This window comes from Mirounga leonina, unplaced genomic scaffold (assembly GCF_011800145.1).
Source record: "Mirounga leonina isolate KUSES-001 unplaced genomic scaffold, KU_Mleo_1.0 Mir_153, whole genome shotgun sequence".
Classification (NCBI taxonomy): Eukaryota; Metazoa; Chordata; class Mammalia; order Carnivora; family Phocidae; genus Mirounga; species Mirounga leonina.
Window position 1 is genome coordinate 20,539,352 of NW_023270387.1, and position 17,895 is coordinate 20,557,246.

Genomic DNA, 17,895 nt, shown 5'->3' on the forward strand with positions numbered 1-17,895 from the left:
ATCAAAGACAGGGTCTTGTTGACAACTGGCTGGTCAGCTGCAGGGTTGGATGGAGCTGGTCCGAGAAGACTGGGGGTGTGGGGGGCCGCTAGCTTGCCCTGAGCCCCGGGACACTCCACGGGGGGCCTGCAGCTCTCAAAGATTCCACCTGAAAAATGGCCAGGGGAGATTCACAGCTTCCCAGCATCCTCCCAAGAAGCCTGAGACCCAGGCTAGGGGAAAACACCCCATCATATGTGCACAGGGGCTGGAGCAGTCCCAGAATCCAGGAAATAAAATGATTTGAAAGAAGGAGCGCATCTCTCCATGCACGGAAGGAGCTGCTGGGGGCTCTCGCCATCTGTCAGAAAAACAACCCGTGGCTTTCACACAGAGGGGGCCACATGTACCAAGCAGCAGGTTTATTTTATTTGTTATTTATTTATTTATTGAAAAAACACTCACAGAGTGCCAGGCACCGTTCTAAGCACCTTTCAAATATTAACTCGTTGAATCCTTATGACCACCTCGGGCAGGTGGAATTATTTTCCCCATCTTACAGAAGACGAACCCGCATAACAAGCTCAAGGTCTTGAGCTGGTGAGAGACCAGTATTCAAAGCCAGACAGCCTAGCTCTGGAGTTCATGTTCTTACCCACTTCTTACTGTGCTGCCCCGAAGACTCCTCTAGAAAGCTGGCTGGTGTGCCTCCATAGACCCTAAGCACCCCACTCTCCTCCCCACAAACCTGCATGGAACAATCACTTGCAGGAACAGCCCTTGCAGCAAGTAGAGCAGCCTGATTCTGGGGAGAATTCCCGGGGAGTCCGACTCACTGATGCTCCCCACCCTCTCCCACTCATCTTCACTCGCAAAGGCCCACAGGGAATGGTGACAGCCACCAGTTACCCCCTTAGGTTCCTATGACCATCCATTCCACAAATACATACTGAACACTTAGCACATGCTGGACGTTTTCCTTGGCACTGATGAGGTGGGGGTGGAAAGAAAGGTGGGGGTCCTTTTCCTCAAAAAACGCAGCATGTCTGGTTGGGCTGACAGATGACTAAACAAATCATCCATGTAGCATGTGAAACCCTGGGTAGGGTCAGCGCTTAGCTCATAGGAGAGGTGTCTCAGTGGGCATGAGGCACTGGGGGCAGGTTAGGAAGGACCAGTCTTGCTTGCTGCGGCAGGAAGGATGGACTGAAATAGAAACCAGAGGGAGGGAGAATAGTTCCAAGATTGCGAGAGGGTGAAGAACCAAGAGGCGGCAGATTTTTTTATAAGGGAAAACTATGCAGCAATGAAAATGAATAGCTTCAGTAATTATAGATTAGTCTCACACCTGTACTGTGGAGTGAAATCCTGCATGCCAGTGGATTCCATGTATATAGGGTCCAAACACCAGGCAAAAGTAAACTATAATGTTTAAGGATGTAACATAGATAGGAAAACTATAAAGAAAAGCAAGAAAGTAATTACCGTAAAAACCAGGTTATCTTTGGGGAGGATATCTTTGAGGGTAGTGATTAGGAAGGGGTACAAGGGGGGCTTTTGGGTGCTGGTAGTATCTTATTTTTTGACCTGAGTTGTGGTCCCATTGGTGTTTGTGATGATAGATAAAGCTATACATTTTAGTTCTCTGGACCTTTCTGTGCAGGTATAATTATAAGGGGGAGGGGAGTAAAAAGGAGAGATAAAATAATGGAAGGTCTGCAGGAGGTGCATGATAGTAAGAAAGAAGAATTCCTCTGGTGGCTTACTGGGCTTCTCTCCACTCTAGAAGACTTGTTTTTTCCCACTTAGCATCTGTGAAATCAGGGTGCACCCTGCCATCAATGGCATCTCAGATGTGATGAAATGTGATTGTTTTGGGGCCCCTCACCATGCCGACTGCCTCCGTGGGGTTGGCGTCTGACCCTCCTAGAGCAAGGCCAGGCCCTCAGAGTTGGGGCTGCCGCAGGGTGCATGCCCACATTTGGTCAGGAGCCAGAAGGGAAGACGGCTGTCGTTGATGCCAGTGTGGTGCTTGGTCTTGGAGGGTAAGTGGGGAAGGAAATCTGGCTCCAAACCCTGCTTCACCAGCAGCACAAGGCCACGGATGCCAGCAGGCCCCCATTTGCCCTGTGCTCTGCCCCTCAGTGACTGGCCAGCCTCATGCTCATCTGCTTGCCCTGGGAGGAGGAAGGACAGTCTTGGGGTGGGCTTGGAGTGAAGGGAGTGGCCAGGGACCCATGAACCAGCCCTGGCCACACTTCTTCCAGACCCAGCACTGCAGGTGGAACTCAGCCTTCAACTGAAAGATGCCTTCAGCTTCAATTTAGGGCAGGGGAGACCTGAGTTAGGAGGCTGCAAAGCAAGGTATCAGAAAGAGGCAGGAAAGAGTTTAGGTCAGATTTTGGAGGAACTTCCTGATGGCAGCTGGGCCACCACGAAACACCCACTCTGTGTAAACTCTGCAGTTCCTTTCTCTGGAGACTGCACAGCAGGCTCTGTGACATCTGGGAGGCTTCGCTACATTGTCCAGAGTGAGTCCGTGAAGCACACATGCTTTACCTGCGTTATCTCATTAAATCAGCCCCCAAGTCCCAGAGGTACACGCTATTCTGTTATTTCCATTTTAAGCCAAGGAAACTAAGGATGGGAAATGGAGAACAACAAATTGCCAAGCTCACAGAGCTGGTAAGTTGGGGGGTGCAGGACTTGACCTCTCCAGAGGCCGTGTTCTTGACCACCAGGCAGCTCTGCCTCGTCGCATGAAGCTCCATGCCCACCCTGAGAAGGATCTGTCATTTTCTGGTCCATTCTGTATCTCTTTTTCTGGAAGGATTATCTGCTTCCAGAAAGCTGCTGCCTGCTTCCCTCCCAACTCCAGAGGAGTTCTTCCAAACAGTGCCCAGAGAGTGGCTACCATGGCTTGGGGGCTTACCACGATCTCACTTGATTCCTCTTCCCATCCTTGGCCCGGAGCCTTTCCAATTGTGCTAAAAGTAGCACTGAGCAAATCGAGGTCTGTCCAGGAGCCAGGACTATTTTGACTCTGTCCTCAGGAATCATCTGGTCTAAGGCATGTACAAGCTGGACTGCTCCTGTGAGCACTCAGATGTGGTGCCAGGAATGTTCTGGCCGACACACCTGTCCCCAGAGCTGGGCCAAAGCTGCCACTCACCCCATGGCCCCCACCACGTGCCTCCTGAGATGCTGGTTCCAGACGGGATGGGTGGTGGGATTTGCACGGTGGGAGGATAAAAGGTTTATTTTGCTTTATGTCCTCATACGAGGACAACCAGCCAGATTCCGTGACACTGCCTCCCACCCTCTCCATTCAATGAGAGCATGTTAACCTCTGGATTTACGACATCCACTCAGAACGGAGGCCTGCGCCAGGAACCTCCTTAGAGACAGCACACACTATCCCTCCATGGGAGGCTGAAGGATTTCCTTCCCCGGAGGTCTTTAAGAGTAGAAGAAGAGGGCGCCTGGGTGGCTCAGTTGGTTAAGCGACTGCCTTCGGCTCAGGTCATGATCCTGAAGTCCCGGGATCAAGTCCCGCATCGGGCTCCCTGCTCAGCAGGGAGTCTGCTTCTCCCTCTGACCCTCCCCCCTCTCATGTGCTCTCTCTCATTCTCTCTCTCTCAAATAAATAAATAAAATTTAAAAAAAAAAAAGAGTAGAAGAAGAGACTTGCATCTAGCTGGCTTCAGTGTAAGTCTTGGTGCAAGGCTCGTGCCTGGAAGGCCCATCCCTGCCTTTGCTGGGATGGCTTGGCCGTTCTTCAAAGTCCAGCTGAAGTGCCACCGGGAAGTCCTCCCTGAGAGCAGCTCTCCAGTCTCGTAGGGAGACCTATTACCATATAGCGGGCTAAAGGCCATTATTCAAACACAGCCATGACGAACTCTGCCCCAGGAATTTGGGAAATGCCTCACAGAGGATCTGATCTCTGGCAGGTCTTTCCAGAAGCTCAGAAACACACACAGTGGAAAAGTGGGGGAAAGAGCGTTGCAGCAGAGGGAACAGCAGGTGCAAGAAGGCATGAAAGGGGCTAGTGCAGTCCGGGTAGACCAGAGAGTTGCCCTGTTTTTGCTGGGTTCACAGACCAAGTGGCCATGGACAGGGAGGCTGCGTGGCTCCTTCTCACGGCTAGGGGAATTGGAACTCCATGCAGCAGGAAAATAGGGCATGGGCCCCACCCCTTCCCCAGAAGGTGTTGGAAGCATGGAGCCCCCACTCCTTTGCACCCTGGGGCCTGCAATCTCACCTCCCAGCCTTCTTGTGTTCCTTCCCAGTCAGGAAGAAGTTGTCTCCTAGTTGACCTGGGTGGTGGTCCCATTGGTGTTTTCCTCCTTGTTAGAATCTTAATATTGGATGAATCCCAAGGCCCAGCTGCCCTGGCATGGTGGCCAGGGTCAGAGGTGTGAATTAAAACAACACATGACCCTGACTGTCTTGGTCAGGGGCTGCTGGGGTCAACTGCAGAGGTTGCTCGCCTTTGTCGTTGATAATGAGAGCACTTCCAAGGCTGTTGCCCTCACGCTCATTCCTTAGACAGCCTTAAGCCCCTCACCCACATCATCCCATAATAATAGTGTGAAGAGCCACCTCCTCGCAAGCACTTTAACAAGTACAATTTCATTTAATCACTAGACGACTTTATGATGTAGGGCTAAGGGACATGCCTGAGACCTCATAGCATGTCGTGACAGAGCCAGAATCTGAGGCCCAGTCTCTGGGACTTCAGAAAGCCCAAGCAGCTCTGTGTAATGCCACCTCAGTCATGAGGAATGGCCCTGGCTGGAGGAGGCTGGACAGCTTGGTCCTCTGCCCTAAGAGGCCCAGATCTCCCCTCGCTTCAGGGCAAGGCTCCCACCCATTCCGATACTCATCACATCTTTGCTGCATGCCTACTGGGTGCAAGGTGTGGGTGCGGGGACCTGGGGGAGACACAAAGACGCAGAGACCCAGTTACCATGCGGCTCACCACCCAGGGGGACCCACAAGGACCCCTATTCCACCATCACCCCAAACTTTCCCATCTTAATGGGACCTGTGCAGCCTTCCCAATGCTGTGGCCAACGCATTTCTCCTTCTAACCTTCTATAGGGCCCATTACCCAAACCACCCAACCTTTGCTTTTTTTCTGCTTTCTTTCACTCAGGAGTCATTTGCATGTCATTTGCATGTGGAAGGCACTGGGGATACATTAATAAGACGAATTAATAAGACATGGTCTCTGCCCTCATGAAGCACAGTCTAAGAGTGGGAGACAAGCATGTCATCAATGCAGGGACTGAAGTGCCCGGGGACACACCACTTCCTCACTCACCACCACAAAGACACAGACTCAGTCTTACAAAGTGGCAGCATGATTAAGGGAGGGAGACTGGACCAAGATGAAAAGAACTGAGTCCCAAGCTGGTGCCACCCCCTGAGGGAACACTGGAGAAATTACTCAGTTTCTTCAGCTGTAAAGTGGGAATAACAATACTTAACCTGCCTACCTGATAAAATGTTAGCGATGTGCTTTGTTAAATGAAATTAAGTGCACGACAACCTTTCACAGGTTACCGAGTGTTCTACAACTAGTAGTTATCATTATGTTTATCTTCTGTCTCCTGGGATGCCTGCATAAATCTGGGCACAGAGTAGATATGCAGTAAATTTCAGTCAATTTAAATTGAATTGGTTCAGATACCCCCATTTACCACCCTCTGATAGTCCTGTGGGCTTTTGAGGCCATAGTCAACCTAATACTAATAATGCTTGACCTGCCTGCTGGGGGTTGGCTGTGAGGACCAAGTCAGGATGTGAAAGTGCCTTGGAAGCTATCGATATAGGACTGTACTGACTCTTGGGAAAGCAATTTGGTCTCCCATCTTGGGGGGAGGTTGCACTGAGGGCCTGATGGTCCTGACTGTGGAGCCACAGACATGGGGCAGCTTCCCCCAAGCCCTAGTCCCATTGCTTTTGGGAAACAAAAATTGTACTTTCCCCAATTAGGCTCCCAAACCGCTGGGCTGCCTGGGCCAAGATAGCGCCTGTGACGTAGGCATGGTCTCTAGAGGGACCAGGCCACCATGTGCCCACCCCGCATTAGCCCTTCACCTCTCATTTCAGCACCCCTACCCCACGGAGGATGAGAAGAGGCAGATCGCAGCCCAGACAAACCTCACCCTCCTGCAAGTAAATAACTGGTGAGTTATCACCCGCCCAAAGGCTCTCAGATCCGGGGGCCACTTGCTTGACAAGGGAATGCATAGCAGGGAACAGAGACAGCTCAGCCCAGCCCAGCTGCCACAGCAGTCCTCCCCTTTGGGCTAGAAGCAGAAAGCTAGAATCAGCCCAACTGCCTAGAGCTTCATCTGCAGCTTCTCAGTGCCCTCTGCTGGGAGATTGTGTCAGGAACATCACTGGAAGCTTCCTGCTGAATAGAAAGCCCAGCCCTGCCTGCACTGCAGACACACACAGGAGGAATGCAGGCGTCCAAGTTCTGGAGGAGCCGCCAGTGGTCATCTGGTCTACCCATCACCTCTGTGAACTGAAAAACTATAACATTCTGCAAAGCTGGGGTGGGAAGGAGGAGGGAGTGTTGGCTGTTCTGACTTCACAGGCATCTGTTTTCCCCTTCTCTGTGTCTGGCTGGGTTGTCACAGAAATCTCAGAGAGCAAGGTCTGGTTGGGTGCGGGTAGACCCAAGATTTGGAGTCCCTGATCTGAGCCCTGGGCCCTGGAGAAAAGTCAGGGTTTAGTGCTTCTAAGGGGACCCCTACTTCCTCTGTTCAATCCTGATGAGTCCTGAGTAGAGATTTCTGACCCTCCTCATGCATCCTTCCCATGCTGCTTTGTGGTTACCAAGCTCCAGGTGATTCCATGAGCCCTGCAGTGCCCAGGGCTCTTCTCCCAGCTAGGCTTTCACACCCTAGATGAGCCCCCAGTCTGTTCTGTACAGTGGATCAGCCTATGAGAGTCTGGAAGAGGCTCTCACTCCCTGTACGCGCACACGCACACACACATGCACATGCACACACACACACAAACCCCACAACCCCGGGGGTGGGGGGCGACTAACCAGGTCTCTACCTTCACCCCTGGGCAGGTTCATCAATGCCCGGAGGCGCATCCTGCAGCCCATGCTTGATGCCAGCAACCCAGACCCTGCCCCTAAAGCCAAGAAGATCAAGTCGCAGCACCGACCCACCCAAAGATTCTGGCCCAACTCCATTGCTGCAGGGGTGCTGCAACAGCAGGGCGGAGCCCCGGGAACAAACCCTGACGGTAAGAAGCGGGTGTGGTGTGCTCTAGCCTGGGGCTGGTGGGCGGACCTCCTGGACAGGTTCTGCAGAGATGCAAGCGCCGGCCAGCCCCTTGCCTGCGTGGCAGCGACAGTGTGGTCACAATAGTGATCTCCATCGAAGGGTGTGCGCAGGCCTGAAAGAGGGGGATGTTTTTGCATATATTTTTCACAAACCAAAAAGCAACCTCACAAAGACGAGTGGGAGTCCATGGTCATCTGAGTCAATGACTGCTCAGCAGAGCCCCCTCCTCACTCCCACACCCTCCCGAAGTTCTGTCGCGCCCATGAGTGTCTGCACGGCTCCCTAGGAGCCGGGGCCATCTATAAATACCGAAGCAGGCAGCTGGCTTGTGAACGGAGGCCAGGAAGAGCTTTGTTTTCCCAGCTTCTCCATCACATCCTCCATATACACTTTTCTAATTGCCGGTCGCCTGGTGCACAATGAATAATTCAATGAGCCAGACATTTTATAGCTTGGCACGTGAAGATAGCTCTGTGTGGGAAGTGGAGTGGAGGTGTGTGTGTGCATGTACATGCCTTCGTGTGCATCTCTATGGTTGCGTTCAGGTTCCTCTGTGCTGGCCAATTGCCATGTCAGGTGTAGCGGAAATACACAGATTTTGAGCTAGATGGACCAAGGGGAGAATCCCAACTCCATCATGCCTGACCGTCACCTTGAGCTAATGCCTTAACCATCTGAGACTCAGTTTCCTCCTCTTTAGAATGGGGATGATAAGACCTACTGTACAGAATTGTTAGAAAGTCAAAGTCTTTAAAATCCTTACCGAGAAGATGCTCAGTGAACGGTAACTAGGAGCGCTGCTGCTTGGGATGGGGCAGGGAGGGGCTAACAAACGCATGGGCCAGGGGACTTCCCACCTGGGAACTGTCGACCACTCCATGAGCCAGTCTCTGCCACTCTATCCAACACTGAGGTTCCTGCGCCTGACCCTTGTCTTCTGCTCTTGCGTAGGTTCCATCAGCTTGGACAACCTGCAGTCCCTGTCCTCAGACAATGCCACAATGGCCATGCAACAGGCCATGATGGCTGCACACGATGACTCATTGGATGGGACAGAAGAAGAGGATGAGGATGAGATGGAAGAGGAGGAGGAAGAGGAGCTGGAGGAGGAGGCCGACGAGCTTCAGACGACAAATGTCAGCGACCTGGGCTTGGAACACAGTGACTCCCTGGAATAGTTGGCAGCCCAGATGGCACTGGTCACCGAGCAGGAGAGGAGTGTCGTCAGGAAGGCTCCAGGGTGGGAGGGAGGGGGGCACCGCAGGCAGCACCGAGGAAGTTGGCCCTAGCTTCCCCAAATCAGTAGCTTGAAGAAATGCAGAGGAGACACCTGCTCCTTCCCAACTACCAAGCTTCAATGAGCACCCCAGCCCCACTTCCCTGAACTGCAGAGGACTCCGTTTGTGGGGCCGGTCAAGCAGCCTACACGGAACGGCAGGAGTGAGAGCTGGACTCACCAAATCCCTAAGGACAGATGGCACCCATGCCCCGCCCCCCACTGAAGGACTTGAGTTGTTTACAAGCCCTGTACTGTGAGGCGGATCGGTGCTGTTCAGAGTGAGCCTTGCCAGGGACAGAGTTAGGAGGAAAGGGAGAGTCAAGGGGGTCTGGGTTCCACCCCTGTGAGGTTCTCAGCTCCTTGACAGACATTCAAGGGCAGGAGGAGCCCAGACGCATCACCAGTGGCTAGCAGAGTGGGAGGCCCTGAGGCGCAACATCCTGCATATCGGAGCGGGACCTGGGCTCCCGAAGGCTCCAGCTCATTCCTCCAAGAACCTGTCTCAGGCATGGGCAACCGTGGACTTGGGAGAGAGGGCAGGAGCCACCACAGACACCTTCTCTCTCTCTCCCCCCCCCTAGAATGAATGGTAAGCTGGCAGGCTCGGATTGTAGGGGGTTAAGAGGAATCCCTTCCCCCGGGTTGGCTCCAGGACCCAAGGAGATGGCAGAACCTGAGCTAGGAGCCATATCAAGATGACTTTGGGGACCACAGCCATCCCTAGGTGGTCACAGAACTCAGCTCCTGTAACAACAGGACAATGGTGTCTTATCCCAGATGTTCCAGCCGTCAGATGGAGCTCCTCAGATGTCCCGGCCCTCAGCCCCCCATGGCTGTCCCCTTGCTCCCAGGCTGGCTCCACCAGCCCCCATTTTGCTCTCTTCTTCATTCTATCCTTCAGAGAAGGCAGAAGAAACATTGGAAAAGAAACATCCAGTCCAGTGGGAAGCCAGGGGTTGGAGAAGGTGCTACATCCCTCTTCCCATCAATATCCGAAGTGTGGGCGAGGGCCCAGAGAAATGGTGCCCCAGCGCTAAGTGGTGCCCCACCCCCACACACCTGGTTGATCTACCCACCACCATGACACACAGCACTGGAGGAACTGGGGCTCCCTCGAGGAGGAGGCTTTCCATCACCTGCCCTAACTCACACCCTCCCACCCCAACTTCCAGGCCCCCATGATTGGCACCCCTCCTCCCCTCTTCTCCCACCCCTTGGCTGTGAATGACAGGACTGATCACACGTGTGTTTTCCATTGGATTTTAATTTAATGGACTTGCCGTTTCATTTGTAAATTGTGCATTGGCCATCTCCTTCAGTGGCAGGATGCGAGTGGCTACCTGGCTCAACCTGAGGGGACCCTCAGGGCCCTCTGGGGCTTCCCCTCCCCCACCTGGTTGGGGTGGAGCAAAAAGATGGTCGCTTTCCTGAGGTCTCCCTGAAATGAATGTATTTCTCCCCCAAAAGAGCTGATATTTAATGTTTTAATAGGGATTTTTGAGAAACAAATAACCTTATTTATAATCTGGGTGATCCAATCATTTTTTACTCCCTTTTGATGCCATAAGTAGAGGAAAGTCTAGCTTTTTTGGCGTGAGACTTTTGCAATGTGCAGTGGGATAAAATACATTTCCTTTTCTGGTTCGTCTTTCTTGTTCTCTCTCTCTCTCTCCCTCACACATCACACACACACACACACACACACACACACACACACACACCCTTTCACCTACCACTTTGGACGGCAATCCACCCAGCACAGGCAAACGGCACACAGGCCCACACATCCTCCTCCCAGCCCCTCCACCTGCCTAATGTTATGCAACCTCCCTCTGATGTATCCACCAAACCAGTACCGAATGTGGCCGAGAAGTTTTCAGTAAATCTTATTACCTACCATAATTCTGGTGCGCAATTCTTTTTCCGTGGTTAGTGGTTAGTGGGACCCTGGACCGGAGAAAATTTGGAGGCCTTAGCCTACCTCTTGTTGAACTAAATACCTATGGAAGGGAACAAGGTAGAAGGCTCTCTGAGTGACCTCAGTTTACCTGTCTGGGCAAAAAGACAGCCACGTTTGGCATACGTGTCCGGCTCAAAGACAAAGAGAGAAGAGAGAGAAGACCGGAGGACGCTCTGCACTGCCCTCTCCTGGCAATTCTCCCCCATAGCAGTGGCGCGCTCAGAATGCGGTCCCTTCCTGCACCATACCCTACCTCCTTCAAAGGCCTTTGCTTTTCCCCGAGGCATCCTAGGCTCCAAGGGTTTTCATCCTCAAAGCTGGTGGCACCACTGCCTCTCCCCCAGTTCTCCCACGTCCACCCAGGGCCCAGGAATTGGAAAGGAGAGGAAGTCTTGACTGTCGCTTTTAATCCTAGAGCTGTGTCCAGAGAGGAGCCTGCCCTCTGAACCCCAGGGCTCAGCACTGTATCCCCCAGGGGCAAGTGGAAACTTAGGCACAGCTCCTAACCCCAAGTAAGCAAGCTTTCTTGTTACTTTCAGCCCAGAGTTTTCCTTACCTGGGCACTGTTGGTGAGATGTCCAGGGTATCGGTTTAGGAGCAAGAGGGGCCGTCCCTTGTTCACATTCACAAAGGCTGGGGAGTCTGCACTTACCTGTGGACACCCTCCAGCCAGGCTGAAAGTGGGGAAGGGAGTGCTCACATGGGCAAAATGGGCCTGCACGCAGCCCTGTGCTCCCTAGGTCACCGCTCTCAAAGACCCCAAGCCTCCCGTCATACCGAGAGAGTCTGCAAACACAGACCGCCACCGCTAGGCAGTAAAAAAGTCTCAAGACCCGCAAGAAGAGGGTACCTTAGAGCCCCATCTCCCAGAGCTGGGAAACCAGCAGACTTTCAAAGAAGTGTTTTCCAAGGAAGACACTGTTAAAAGACATGGATCAAAAAAAAAAAAAAAACACACACAAAAATACAAAAAATCTGTGGCCACATTAACCTAGGATGAACTGCATATTCTATTTTGCTGGTGGGGTTCCATAAGGCACACCAGCATAGTAAAGGCTCTGAGGAGTCCTGCAGGAAGAAACCTGTTTATCCTGTTCTCCAGATTTATTTGCCTTTTTTTCAAGTAGTATCTATTCGAGTTTTACTGGTATTCCACAAAATACAGTCTACGCAACACTCCTCTAAGAAATTACAGAGTAGCTGCCGCAGCCTCTCTCACCCCTTCCTCAGTTTTTCCATCAAGTTCTGGCAGCTTTTCAACCATGCTACCAATGAAAAGGGGGTTTCCCAAACCATTTGCGATGCGGCAGCCACCTCTCTCTCCGTGCATGACCAAGTCCTACGCAACCCACGGAAAAGATGTGCCACAGTCCCTGTGGAAGTACGAGAAAAGGGACCACGCAGGAGGGGACTGGGTGCTGGTGTCAGGACCCTGGAAACCGGGCCGGCAGACTTCTGGCCCCAACCCCTACCCCAGCAGGGCAGACCTTTCAGGTTGGAAGCTTCCTTCCTGCTCCTGGGAGCTGATGGCCAGAGCAAGAGCTATACTGTCTTGACCAAGAGATCCCTCTGCTACCTTGAACACGGCCAGATGAGGGCAATGGTTCTGTCACACTCACTCATTCACCCGACGTGTATTTACTGAGCACTGACTCGGTCTCAGGCAGTTTCCGATACAGAGGATACAACTGTGATCAACAAAGACGAAGTTCTTGCCTTCAGGGAGTTTACACATCCTAGGAAAACACTGAGACTGAATGTGTGTTGGTAACATCCCCCTACTGGTTATAATATGACCTCATCCTGGTCCAGTGAGCTCAAACGTGATCGTTCAGAGTTGCAAACAAGACTCTCAGGTCCAATGTGGCGTTCGGATCAAATACAGCTCCCAGATATGTTCTGTTTGGACCAATATTGTTTCTAAAAATTTTTGTGCCAACATTTAAAAGATAGAGAACTGCGACTCAGGACCTATATTCCTACACAGACACATCAGGGTGTAATCGAATCATTGCTACCCCTTATGATGTGCTCTCCAGGCTGTCACGACATTGGCCATGCACGTGGTCTCCCCAACATTGACACTGAGTGCCACTTGCCACGTTCAGGTCAGGTCATCACTGCTTGGTTGCTCATTGGTTAATTATGCTCCCCACTCCCTTTTATTTTTTTCCTTTTTTTTTTTTTTGACATTCCTTCCAATATCTGCATTCTTGCTTTTAAGAAAGGAACTATTTCTCCATACCCACTGCTCCATCAAGTGTGATAAAACAAAACAGTCCAAGAGGCTCTGCCTTTGAAAAAAAAAAAATCCGAGAGAACGTATCTGTGGAAGTGAAGATATTCCTACCTTTCACTGCAAAGTATGCCTGTGTCCTGCATCAGACATCTTCACTCTTGTTACCTGCCTACCTGCCCTCTACAGGCAAACGTTAACCCTGGGGCATAAAACCTGCCAGCGTTGCTTGTTATATGCAGATTCGATCGCGTGACCAACTTTTTCCCAAGTCCAAGGCGAGATGCCTAAGGACTTTGAGAAACACTACTCTCAGAAAATAGTTTTTGGAACACCTGTGTGGCTCAGTCGGTTAAGTAGCGGACCCTCAGTTTCGGCTCAGGTCATGATCTCAGGGTCGTGAGATCCAGCTCTGCCACGGGCTCTGTGCTGGGTGTGGAACCTGTTTAAGATTCTCTCTCCCTCCCTCTGCCTCTTCCTTCCCCCCACCCACCCCTCCGCCCTCTCCTCTCAAAAAAAGAAAGAAATAGTTTTATGTTGCCTTTTAGAAGTTACTTGTTTATAGCTGCTCCCTTTAACTTCCTTTCACTATATAGACTGCAGCCCCATTATTCAGCCAGTGAGATTCGCAGATGTCTACTAGGTATCTGGCATCATACAGGGGACAGAGGGCAATTCAACTTTGCAGAGCCTCACGGGCAAGGGATCGAGCAGGACTGGCAGAGAGAATGCCGATCGATCGCGTCATACTCTGTGCATTTCCACTCTGACATCTTATTTCCATCCCACAGATGAGGCAGATCTTACTATACCACTTTCAAGTGTACATATCTTATAGTTTTATATTTCTCAGCCTCTCCTGGGCCAATCTCATTTAGCCCCCTTGCAAATTAAATGCATCTCATTAAAGCGAACCCATTTAGGGCAATGCCCTTCAGGTGTGTGCATCTTTGTACATCTTTCATTTTAAGACAAGTGTTTGATTTATTTTTCATCTCATTACACTCTTTAAAATTATGTGCATCTCATTACACTCAGCGCGGTGAGACGACTTATTTCAGGTGTAGACATTACACCCAGTATTATCAGGCAAGAATATTTTTTTCATTTCATTACAAGCCTTACAATTTATGTACATCTCATTACAATCAGCCATTTAAGACAATTCCCTTCAGTTGTGTATATCTCATTATACCTTTTCATTTTCAGATTTTTTTTCATCTTATTACACCCAAGCATTATTCAGAGAACTCACGTCAGGTGTGCATATCTCACATCCACCTGTTATTTTGTGAATTTCAGGGTGGTGGTTTCTCCCACAGCATTGCAAAATTTTCATTACATGGAACTCATTTAAGGCTGGCTCCGCCCCCCCATGGGCCTCCCATGCTCCTTTGCAGGGAGAGGAAGAGCCCTGGGTTCTCCAGGATTCGGTCAAGACTCTGCTAAGAGCTTCCCCTGAGACATACACGGACCATCTAAGTTAACTTCCTCACTTGCACATTGAGGGGTTAGAGGAGATGGTCGCTAAGCTCCCATCAGTTGATGCTCCATGAAACTAGTCCTGCGGATGATGACGTGGGTCCCCAGCTTCTCCTGGGGGGTACTGCTCCACTCTCTGGACAGCCCGCCACCCCTGCTGGAGACATCACCGTCCAGGCTTCCAGAAGCCAGGGGCTTCACGCTTCTGCTACCCTCTGACGGGGTCTCACTGTGTATCCACGCAGGGTCACATTTTGGAAGGAGATGGAATAAGTTGGCTCTCGTGTTGGAATCTCCCAGCACCTCGGGGCCAGAGGCATCCTTGCCTCTCGTGCAGCCCCACCCAGGAACTCTGGGCCCAGAGCACCTGGAATTGCTGGGTGGCCATCTGGAGCTGCAAGTGCCCAAGTTCTGTTCTCTGCTAAATCAGAGGCTCCCGGGCTGGGACCAAGGTAGGTGCATTGTAGACAGCACCCCAGCGAATCTGAACCCCTGCCTCACCCAGGCCCGATTTCAGAAAAGGGTCTAAGGTAGCAGGTGCCCTGAGCAGAAAATGCCTGATGCTCTGAGTATTGCCCCTCCCAGGGGTGTTTGTCCACAGCAGGAATCCAAGAAGAGAGGCAAAAAAATCATTTCTTAGCCCGGAGAGGGTCAGGAAACCCAACCTGCTCGACCCATATAGGAACACACACACCGTATATTGTCATCTGCCTTGACTGTCCACCCCCAGCCTTCAGGTGCCCCATGCCTCCCAGGCGGAAAGGCTACATGGTACACAGAGCCACTCAATCCCTCCGCCTTCCACCAGGTTCCCAGATCTGCCTTCCGGAGACAGCCCAAAGAAGCAGAACCTCTCCAGACTGGTTAAATGTGGTCTTCAAGGCTTAGTGAATATGTGGGGAGCAGCATTTTAGGAGACCTGCAATGCCTTTCTCGAACCTCTTGAACTAGTCCTCACGTTCCCACCTGTCTGGCCTAATCATAAGGCACGTGAGGCTTCTCTGGGTCTGGGGTGGTCTGTGTGTTTCCTCTTCTATCGCTCTACTTGCCTCCTTAGCAGTGAAAATAGAATCTTTTCGCTAAGTGCGGAAATACCTGGGACTTTTCACCCTCCCTCCTGCACCACTCCCCTTGAATGAACCTGCTGAGAAATCAGAATATGACCCAGCTCCTGCCTCTGCTTTGTCTCCTTGTCCAGGAGTGCCCGGAGGCCACAGGCTATAGAACCAGCAGGCGCCGTACTCGCTGGGCCACCAGAAAGCAGGATTTAGTGAGGATAGAGGGTAGGGGCTAAGGCTGAGTTTAGGGGAATAGCCCACTCCTTCTCTTGTTTTGTTTTCAGGTCCTCTGAGCCTACGGGATTGAAAACATGATCAGGTCCCCAACAATAGAAAGGCCACAGCACCCGGCCCTTTCTCTATGTTCCTCGAAGCTTACTAGTGAAAAGTACAATTTATGGAGCGTTTCGCAGATAGGCGAGACACTGTATTCAGAATAACCCTGGGACAATTACTGATATTAGTATTCCCATTTTCAAAATGAGGAAACTGGGGCTCAGAGAAATTATTGTCTCAAAAATGATTTAGCTAACATGGGGGCTAACCGGGTGGTGCAGTCATCTGAGCGTCCGACCCTTGGTTTCGGCTCCGATCACGATCTCGGGCTTGTGGGATCGAGCCCCACTTTGGGCTCCATGCTCAGTGTGGAGTCCGCTTCTCTCCCTCTCTCTCTGCCCCTCCCCCTGCTCTCACTCCTGCTCTCTTTCTCTTTCAAATAAACAAATAAATCTTTTTTAAAAAATTATTTAGCTAACACGTAGTGGAGCTGGGATTTGAACCCAAGGCCAAAACCCATGCTCCTCCTATGAGGTAATTTGTCTCCCTAAGCCCCAGTGTGACCAGGGCCGGCCTTCAGGGTCAGAGGCAGAGGCCCTCCTCTTCCCTGCAATCTCAGACATGCCTGCATCCTTGCACCTGCCTTCCATTCTCTCCTCTGAGGACCCCACATGCAACAGCATTCAAAGATGTGGGATCCAAACCTTAGCCTGCTTCCCCCGACCCAGCAGAGCACCTACCCCATAGCCCACCAGCTCCTCACTTGAGCGACTACATCTGGGGGAGGAGCGGGGGGTGGGGGAGGGACCGGACCTCTGCACACTTTCCTAGGAGCTGTGCTTCGGAAGGGGGGCCCCAGAGCTCATCTTAGAGAAGAGGCTGCTGTTGACCATCCACATACTGGGATAAAGAAGTGGGCAACAGCAAGGCCAACTGGCCTGTGGCTAACGGCTGCTTGGGTGTGTTGTAGACCGCGGCGTGAGGTCGGGAACCACTGAGGCCCTGCGATCTGTCGGTGATGACAGCTGACATCCAAGCCTCCTCTCCTACCCGTGAGGTGACTCCTTCCCTCCCATTCAGAGGACAAGGCTAGGCTCTTGGGCTCTTAGGCTTGACTGCTGAGAGTAAGGGCAAAAGCAGGTTGGAAGGGAGATGGCAGAGAATGTGTCCCCAGACAGAGCGGACGGGCCGGCAGCCCAGGGGCACTGTCAGACCGGGCAACCCTCCACAGGGAGAACACTGTTGGAGGAGGGGAGGAGAGGATGGGGTAGAAACGCCCCGGACTGGAGCCCAGACCCCCGCTCTTCCTCTAACTTGCTTCTGCGGTCTGCTGCCAGGCAGGTTGTAGGGTGGAAGAGAGAATGAGGAGGGGGACATAAGCGTAGGGGCAAGAGCCAGAGAGAGGGAGGGAGAGAGGAACTAGATGTGCATGTGTCTCTGGGGTTTTTCAGACAAAGCTATTATCAAAATGCCAACCAGCTCCTGCCTGGCCAATTTGCATACTCCATGCTGTGCTCGCTGAAGCAGGATGAATATGCATGAGGGCTTGGGCGGGGTGTGGAGCTGCTGGGCTGTGGGCTAAGGTGGCTCATTGTTCTTTTAACAGAAAGGCATTGATACAAAGCCAAGGCACCTTTCTGGTCAGCAGAGGGGCCTCTGCTTCCCGTCCCTTCGCGAGGGAGGAGGCGAGCGAAGCTGAGGCTCAGACAGAAGGCCTGGAGACTATCCTCTCATCCTCTCAAGGAAATAAATAATCAGGCGCCATCAAGAACGCAAGTCTCTTCTCCAAGAGCAGCATTTAATTACTCTGCCCTCCACGCATGCTAATCACGGAGGCTGGCTCGGTGATGGGACTCACCTCTCCCTATTTTGTGCTCCTGCTGCAAGGCAGGCTGGGCGCCCCGGGGTGCTCCGTGCTCTTGGGCCTTTGGTGAGACCCCCGATGCCACGGTGCCTGGGTGAGGTGGGAGGCAGGACACTGCGGGTGCTTGGAGCAGGCACGGAAGGACTGGGTGCTCATCGGAACCTGATTTATGGTTCCTTCTGAGACACCTGCAGGATGCGCCTCCTCACTGACCATCCACATCTCTTCTTCCCTAGCCACCAGCTAGACAAAGTCGTCCTCCAGACCGTCCAGCAGGCACGAAAAAGCTCTCTTTAATTTTTCAAAGCCAATTTGTCCCACAAACGTTGGGGCCACAACACTCTTCCCTGTTAGCTTTTCCTGCTGAGTTTTCACACCTGTCTCCCTCCTGAAAGAGAGACGAGGCCAGGGAATGTTTGGAAAACGGCTTGTCCCCCCGTGGTTG

The 17,895-nt window shown here is 52.0% G+C and overlaps 1 protein-coding gene across 5 annotated transcripts in view; it reads left to right on the plus strand.

Moving 5' to 3' along the window:
- The window catches only part of PKNOX2 (PBX/knotted 1 homeobox 2), a 255,822-nt gene extending 245,790 nt beyond the window's left edge, over positions 1-10,032 (plus strand). For all 5 annotated transcript variants that reach the window (XM_035009226.1, XM_035009225.1, XM_035009227.1 and 2 more), the window contains 3 exons: positions 6,097-6,173; positions 7,076-7,254; positions 8,247-10,032. In XM_035009226.1, the coding sequence (XP_034865117.1) occupies positions 6,097-6,173; positions 7,076-7,254; positions 8,247-8,473 (483 nt within the window). In that variant the 3' untranslated portion in view covers positions 8,474-10,032. The remainder of the gene's footprint in view (positions 1-6,096; positions 6,174-7,075; positions 7,255-8,246) is intronic.
- The last annotated feature ends 7,863 nt before the right edge of the window (positions 10,033-17,895 follow it).